Source organism: Nothoprocta perdicaria, unplaced genomic scaffold (genome assembly GCF_003342845.1).
Source record: "Nothoprocta perdicaria isolate Ctin4 unplaced genomic scaffold, notPer1 scaffold_104, whole genome shotgun sequence".
NCBI classification, from domain to species: Eukaryota; Metazoa; Chordata; class Aves; order Tinamiformes; family Tinamidae; genus Nothoprocta; species Nothoprocta perdicaria.
In genome coordinates this window covers 1922781-1931215 of record NW_020454139.1, presented here as the reverse complement: position 1 = coordinate 1931215, position 8435 = coordinate 1922781, and the positions used below count along the sequence as shown (strand labels likewise).

Genomic DNA, 8435 nt, shown 5'->3' with positions numbered 1-8435 from the left:
AGCCAAGAGAAGCCATGTTTTCTGACAGAGTACATGGAGAAATACCCACTTTATCCCAGCTCTCATCCCAGACATTCGTTCAAGCCCAGGGAAGAGTACACGAAACCACAAACACCCATGGAAGGCATCTCAACCGTGAAGTACGATAAGAAGTGAAAGACAATGAGGACTGTGAGCTGGAAAATCTGTATGTGGGAGATGCGTGAGAGTGAGGAGAAAAACTAGCATTTTCACAGGGGAACCTGAAGAGAACAGTGCTGGAGTGGTAGAGGTTGTTGAAAGGGCTCCGTGAAAGGAATGATGAGGGACAGCAGAGCTTGAGGCCACTTGTTATAGCAGGGGCAAGTAGTTATTTTTCTTCTGCTCCCTCCAGATTGTGGTCTGCTCAATGAACACATGGGCCGTTGGACCATACAAGCACATCATGATCTGGGCACTAATTCACTTCCTGCTTTGGATAGGTTTCTGGGAAATCAATAGAAATAGAGCCTGAGAAAATACCGATGCTATTTTTTCTTTTATTAGTTGATATTCTGTGTTTTGTATGGCACTATGTAGAGCATGATCTGAGTGACTGGTTTCCAAGGAAGTGTGAATGTAGTGAACTGTGTTGACTGGCAAGGGTTTTGAGTGTCCTCCTCAGGGGAGTCACTGTGCAGGGCTGAGCTGTTTTTGCTTGTGAGCAATATTGCTGCTCAGACTCTTGATAGCCAGCAGAAATCCTCRCACTAGCATTGCACCCATTTCACTGAAGGTGCTAATTGCTAAGCCTGCCCCTAACTGCTTTCTAGGGGATGTGCCAAGCACTTGTCCGCAGCAGAAGCTCCTGAGAAAAAGACTTGGATCCTGCAGCTTGCCACTGAGACCTTGTTCAAATGAAGGCTGCTRCCTGAAATTCATTTACTTCTTCTGTCATCATAGAAAGGGACATGAAAAAATGCACTTTTGCCTYTGCTGCAACTAGTTAGAGATCCAGGGGATATCAGTGTCTTTAGTGAAGCTGCTGATGGACTAGTAAGTCTTAGTATTTAGCACCATCCATGAATTCCTTTGTTATGGCTCCTGCTTCCCTCCCCATGCCTTCTTAAGAACTGACAAATATTGCTGAATTKTTTGACCCCTTACATTTGGGGTGCCTCTGCCTAAGCAGGAAATTTCAGCAGCTACTGCAAGGGCCTGGATACTTCAAAGAGGCTTTCTTAGATCTGGGTTCTACACGTGTCTTCTACCTCCTACCTGAGCTGAAAGAGCTACAAGCAGACACAAAGAAAATTATCTTTGTATCTAATTCCTGGCCTCATCTGTATGCCCTTCAGGAAAGTGAGGATGGGCAGCAACTATGAGAGGTCCATCAAGGAGTCCTTAGGAATTTCCTGTTGAAACAGCAAACCTATCTTCTCTTTCAATAATTAGACTGACAGAAAAGCACAGAAACAACTTGTATTTGCTTCTGCATAGCACATGCTCCATGTATCCTTAACACTTAACTACTCTTACGAGAGAAGAAAATATCAAACTTGGAAAGCTAGCCATTGCAATTCTCACTGTCCTTTTCAAGGAACAAGAAAAAGAAGAAAAAATCATGCTATGTTAAAGCGCCAAGGCCCAGTGGGAAAGTGCCAAAGAGGACTAAAAGCTCTCCTTCTGTGTAATTAAATTCTCCTCAGACCAAATGAATTGACTCAACGACAGGAAAGAATAACTATGGTGACTGTGAATTCAGCAAACACTGGGTGGTGACCAACCCTCTGTAACAGCTCTTAGCACATTGTCTGGTGTAACTGCAGCAACAAACCTCTTTGATGAAGCCCAGGAGACGCAATCATGACCATTTTGCATGTTGTCTTGGAGGCAGGTTGCACTGATTTACCAGCAGGTCCATCATGATACATACCATGGCATTCCTGCTTGCCTTTTTTCTATCCCTSTTCAAATCCACGCTTTGTAGTTAGGCAAAGCTATATCTTACTGACAAAAGGCTGTCAAGGGGATGTGTGAAACCTGCATAAACATTTCTTGATCCTTCCTTCCCTCCTTCCTTCCTACCCCTTTTTCTCCTCTTTTCCATTCTTTCTCCTCTTTCTCTTCTCTTCATCTTTGCTTTTTACCCCTCTCCACAAATCTTTGCAATGTTAATGGTCCTTCTTTCTACTCCATGCACRGGAGTTTTAGAACCTTGTTTATTTGCTAAAACACACATGTAATACCCTAAAGCCAAAGGCTTGAATCTCTTGCTCACTCAGCACCACCCCAGGTGCAAGGTGTCATGTTAATATTGGAATAGCTGATGGTTTCTCCTGGCCAGCTGCCAGTGCTGCAAATGACATTAGAGACTGAACTTGGTCTGGGAAATAAGATAGATTCCGGTTAGTGAAGGTTGTATGGTGATATTATTTTCCTCTCCATTTATTTTGATAGTGTTTTGTTGGAGTTAAGTAACACTACTAAACTATTTTGCTGTCTTAAAATAGCTCCTTTACAGTGCTATATGAGAASAAGTTGACTTTCTGTCTGCATGTAGTTTTGCACTGTAGAACTGTTATGTTGGTTTCTCCCCATCCTTGGCCAAGTTGCTCCACACTGCATTGTCTAGGAAGTCTATTGTTCTCTCTGTCATATGTTTTCTATATATTATAAAAGCCAGCTATAATTATTGATCTTTTAAAAGAAGTTATGCCCCCTAATGTAACTTCAGTGTAGGACAGAGATGGCTTTGTGTGGAGAGAAGGGGAAGCCTAGCTTGCCTGATGTTGTCCAAAGCTGTGTGAGTCTTTACAGAAGTGAAGGACTTGTATGTTTCAATAAACATTTGTTATTATCCAAACTTTCCTAGGCTGTGGAGGTAAGAGAAAGTGCTTTTCCTGTGTGTCGTAGAAAAGGAACATTATTTTAACATAATTAAGATAAAAGACACATTGACATTATTGTTTGCAGGAGAGATTATGTAGCTCATGAAGTGTTCCCACCAAAATTCAAACCACCTGAGAAGATTGTCAAGAGTGATGAGAGTATGGATTTGATCTCCACATATAGACAAGATTACAACCCTTACCCTATCTGCCAAGTACCTCCATGTCTCCCCCGTGAGAACAAGCACACCTGCAGTGACAAAATGGACACATGGACCACTTACAAAGGTATGTGCCTTTGTGGAATTCACTGGTGGCATTAAGTTCAAGGCAGGCAGACTGAACAAGTATATTTTATTGTGCTTTCTGTGTGTATACACAATCTTGAAGAATAAGGCAAATTTTAGAACGTGCTGGAGAATTAATCTCTGTGTATAGAGGCAATGTATCTGGAAATTATGGATGTCCAGAAGTCCAGGCTTTACTCTTGGGAAAAACAGATGAGCTGTGGACCTAACTGTGCCCTTATTCCTCAGTAGTAGTAGTCTGTTGTGGATGATTTGGCTRTTTTATGACTGTGTTCCTTCACCTCCAAAAACATTACTTCTCTTTTGCATGCACTGGGATAAACCTTGCAGTCATACACTCACACTAACAGTACGAGTTTTGGTAGTCAGTCAGAAATAGAAAATCAGAGGATTTTACCTTTTTCACTTTTTTCTAGATAGCTAATGCTTAAAAGCAGATATCTCACATTTGTGTGTTATTTTAAATCATTTGACATCCTTTCTTTTTTATAATGCCCTTCAAATATAAAAACTTACGATTGGTGCTGTCATTGAGATTCATCTGAATGCACAGAAACAATTTCTTCTTTAAAAGCAGAATAATAAAGGAAGGAAGGAAATAAAAGCTGTCTGAATGCAATGTTATGATTACCCAGCTGATATGACTGCAAGTCAAACTTTAGTACAGCTGTATGTTTGCAATGGCACAAATTGAAATTTTTGCATTAAGAGCACAGGAAACACTGTCCATTTAGAATGACTTGACTTGGAAAGTGTAAACTACCCACATTTACACAAATTTGAACGCTTTGTTTTGCATAGGCTATGTCACCAGATRGTGTTCATTGTAACCAGTAAAGAAAAACTGCTTCACACAGGCAGAGGATCTTTCCTTCTGCATTTAGATATGTTTAAGTTCTCTCTATCTGATCCAGATGTACATCTTGCCTTTTATCAGTGTTCAGGTCAGCGTCTTAACTGTTACTCTAGAGTTCTAATAAAATGTATCACAACCACATTTGGTTTTAATTTGCAGTATTTTTAAAAATGCTGCAAATGGAAATCTCCATACAAAGCCCCTCAAAGGTCAGGTTCCATATTGGGTGAATTTATCTTTAAGGGCTCAGGTTCACGAGAATGTAAGCATTCAGTGTATCCTTCYCCAGGCATTAGTAGGTTTTACTGATCATCTTTCGAAATGTAACACTCTATTCACAATGCTTTATTCAATGAAATAACCATAACTCAAATAGTTAAGCAACATGTTAAGAAGTGCTTGTTTGTTATGAAATTAGCTGTCCTACTGTACGGTTAGACTTCTCCCCACTACACACAGAATGTCCTAAGCAACAGTAAGTTTAAAATGTTGCATACCACAATTATTGTAAGAAGAACTCACAACCTTTTTCTTTTTTTTTTAACCAAAAGAATTGAGGTTTCAGAATTCTAAACTTCCAGCTATGCTCAGCTCCTTCTACCCATCTGCAGGGATACGATCTAATTTTAGTGTTGTCTTGCTTGGTTATAGTGAAATATGCTTAACCCTCCAATAACATATAGTTCATATCCTCTGTTCCCTCCTGTACCCGCTAATGTTTCCAAGACTGYGCTACATAGGAAACTATTAATATCTATGGGAGAAGAATTAGAACTACAATAAAATTGTAACGTATTTTGAAGGGAGAGAAGAACTGCTGGCTTACACAAAGTAAAATAAATTCATAATACCTATGAGGTTTCCAATTCTGTGAGGCTGTTATATTTTTAAAATTGGAGACAGATCAACTTTCTTGTCATATTTTGTGTGTACTGAAGAAGCTGTGACTATGCCCAAAATGCTAGACTATTTTACTAGTAAGAACAGTTGGAATCTAACATGTTTTTGATAACTTCTGGTTGTCATTGGAAATGCCGGATCTCTGAACCAATCCTTGCTTAGAGATGGACTGAATCTCCTTAGTTTCTTTTTGAACAGTTTTTATTAATAGATCCCCCCATAATGACACATCTCCAAGCATGACCAAATTACCTTCCTGAACCATCTCTCCAGGAAAATGATGTAGCCCATCAGAAAATTTGTCCAAGATACAGGCATGAGGTCAGGATCTCAACAACTCAGCAGTGCCTGGGAAGCTCCTGCTCCCCACGGAGCCARTAAAAAAATATGGTTACAGAAAAGCTGGTTAATATTCAAGGATCACCTCCTACAAGCTCAGTTAAGGTCCATCCCAAAGAGCAAGAAACCTGCATAGATAAACCAGGAACTCTGGGAGAATTCAAACATAGAAAGGAAGTACACAGAAGATGGAAGCAGGAATAGATAACTTGTGTGGAACATATGGACATTATCTGAGCGTGCAAGGATGGATCTTAGTAAGCCAAAGCCCATCTAGAGTTTAATATGCTGGGGAGAATCAAGGGCAACAAGCAGGACTTTTATGAGTACAGCAGTAGCAAAGAAAGTCTACAGGTAATACGGGTCCACCGTTGAATATGACATGGTGGCAAAAGACATAGAAAAAGACAGAAATAGTGAACTGCTTCTTTACTTCAGTCTTTATTGCAAGACTTGCCTTTAGAAATCCCACAATATGGATGCCAGGGAGAAAGCCTGGAGAAAAGAAGACTTTCTCTTGGCTGACAAGGGTCAGGTTAYGGATGACTTAAGCAAACTGGACATTCACAACTCAACGGGCCCTGATGGGATGCACCCACTAGTGCTACAGGAGTCCTGACCATTGGGAGAGGTGCCTGAGGTCTGGGAGAAAGCAAATGTCCCTGCTGCCCTGTAAATGGGCATGAAGGAGCACCCAAGAGCTGCAAGCTCCTTAGATTTCGCCTTCATTCCTAGCAAGGTGGTGGAGCAGCTCATCCTAGGTGCAGTCTGCAAGCATGTGAAGGATAAGGTGATGAGGAGTACAGTGTATATTGAGAACGGGTAAGTGATGCTTAACTAGCCCTGTAGTCCTCTAGGAGGAGAGGACTGGTTGAGTAGAAGTGGGAGCTGCGTATGTTGTGTTGAGCAAGGCTGTCTGCAGAGCATTGTCACAGAGAAGGTGCTGAAGTGCATGCCAGCTGAGCAGACATTGAGGTGTCTTGAGAGCTGGTTGTATGGCAGAGCTCAGCACGTTGTCCTCAGGCCAACTGACAGCCTGTAGCTCTTCGTGTCCCCGACAGTAGTGGGTCCAATGTTGTTCAGCTTGGCCATCGATTACATGGACAACGGGCCAGAGTACCTCTTCAGCAAGCTGGTGGGTGATGCAAAACTGGGAGGACTGGCTGCACAGCAAAAGGCTGTGCTGGTGGTGAGAGGGATAGGGTTGGAGAGGTAGGCCAAGATAGGATGGAAAGGTGGACCGAGAGGAACCTCAGGAAGGTCAACAAAGGTAAGAGCAGAGTCCTGTAGCTAGGGTGGGATGACTCCATGCAGTAGCACATGCCGGAGCTGACCCGCTGGAGAGCCACTCTGTGGRAAAGGACCGGGGAGTCCAAAGGCAGACATAGGCCCAGCTTTTAGTCTGACGGTATCCTGGGCTGCACTAGGATACTGCAGCCCTACTGGCAGCAGTTCCTGTGACAGGATCCATCTCCTACACTCAGCCCTTGTGAGGTCGTGTCTGGAGTACTTAGTCCAGTTATGGACTCCCCAGGCCAAAAAAGAATGGAGTTACTGGAGTGAACCTAAGGAAAAAGCACAAAGATGATGAAGACACTGGAGTATCTCTCATTGGAGGAAAGGCTGAGAGAGCTGGAACTCTTCAGCCTGGAGAAGAGAGGGTTGAGAGGGARTCTTATTAATGTGTTTTCTGAAATAGCCGAAGGGAAGATGTTAACAGAATGGGGTCCTTTGTTTCCTTGGCTCCTAGTAACCTGATGCAAGGCAGTGGTCACAAAATGAAACACAGGGAATTTTTCTGAATCCAAGACAAAACTTTTTTTTTTTTTTTTTTAAATTAACCATGAGGACTGCACACTGGAACAGGTTACCCAGAGAAGTGAAGGAGTATAGGAGTACTCATCCTTGGAGGTATTCAGAAGCTGCCTGGAAATGTTCCTGGGAATCGTGCTCCAGGTGACACTGTTTGAGCAGGGATGTTGGACTAGAGGACCTCCGGAGAGCCCGTCCATTCCTGCTGTTCTGTAGCTTTGTGCACAGTCATGGYCATGATCTTAACTAACCGAAGGAACATGTCTGTGAAGGCAGCGCTCTGTTCCAGTGCACATAACCACAAAATGCCAGCCTTCTGCTTGGCCCCAGCAATGCTGAGATTTTGGCCATCGAGTTCAGTGGGGCTGGGATTTCACATGCACAGCATGCAGATCCCCTCTCCCCCACAGCATGCAGGTCTCTTCCTCCCTACTGYCCCCTTGCAAAGGGGTTCTTGGCTGTGCGGGCTCAGCTCAGCTGCTACTTTGTGCCAAGGCAAAGGGAATTTAAACCAGAATGATTTTAAATGGCACCTAATTGGGGAAAAATGACATTTTTATTTGTCAGCTTCACATTGTAATGGACATATCCTATGTGTAATTGTGTTTGTACAGTAGTATAGCCACAGCCATTCAACAGGAGTAACATTGTTTGGATTGGAGAGTTCAAATATCCTGATACCTAATTGCATCATTTACTCTCTAGTACTTTGAAATCCAGACTTCCTTCCTCTGCAGAGTCAGCTGGAAGCTTATTTGCCTCATGACTCTCAATGTGGTTTGAAAGGAGGGAAAAAAAAAAGAAAGAAAGAAAAAAAAGACTTGGGTTAACTCCAAGACTATTTTATTTCAGCTTCCTACCAGTAACCATAATGGTCTCTTGGGGAAGTTGCACAAAATTGCTAGGAAGTAAAAAATGTTGGGCTTGTGGCTGCAGTGCTGGTCTGAGAGTTAGGCAGCTTTGCCATAGGCTTCTAGTGTGACTGAGTGCAAATCTTTTAACTCTCATTGCCTCCTTTCCTGTGCTACCACGTACAGAAAGGAGGATGTCAATGTTTCAAAAACGCTTTTCAGAGTTTTCTTAGTTGTGAATTTAGATAGAACAGTTTCTGGAGTAGGAACCACCTCTGTGATTTGAACAATGGTTCAGGTCAGCACAAGCCTGGTCAGCCAGCAGCCTCTGTCATAAAGCTGTTAACAAAGGAGAAATGCACATAGACTGAAAAACTCTCTCTGGGCTCCTGCTTGCGCAGGTGGCAGGAGTATGTCAGAGAACAAAGACGGGCAGAAGAAAGTCACAGAGCTCAGCTTGCAGCCACCAAGATGAACTGCAAAACACTGAACTGAGCTAATCTCAGGCAGAAACCCTTCT

General features: G+C 42.6%; 1 protein-coding gene across 1 annotated transcript in view; it reads left to right on the top strand.

Moving 5' to 3' along the window:
• The window catches only part of SAXO1 (stabilizer of axonemal microtubules 1), a 30428-nt gene that overhangs the window by 20619 nt on the left and 1374 nt on the right, over window positions 1-8435 (top strand). The window contains exon 3 of the mRNA XM_026044048.1: window positions 2935-3137. Within this exon, the coding sequence (XP_025899833.1) occupies window positions 2935-3137 (203 nt within the window). The remainder of the gene's footprint in view (window positions 1-2934; window positions 3138-8435) is intronic.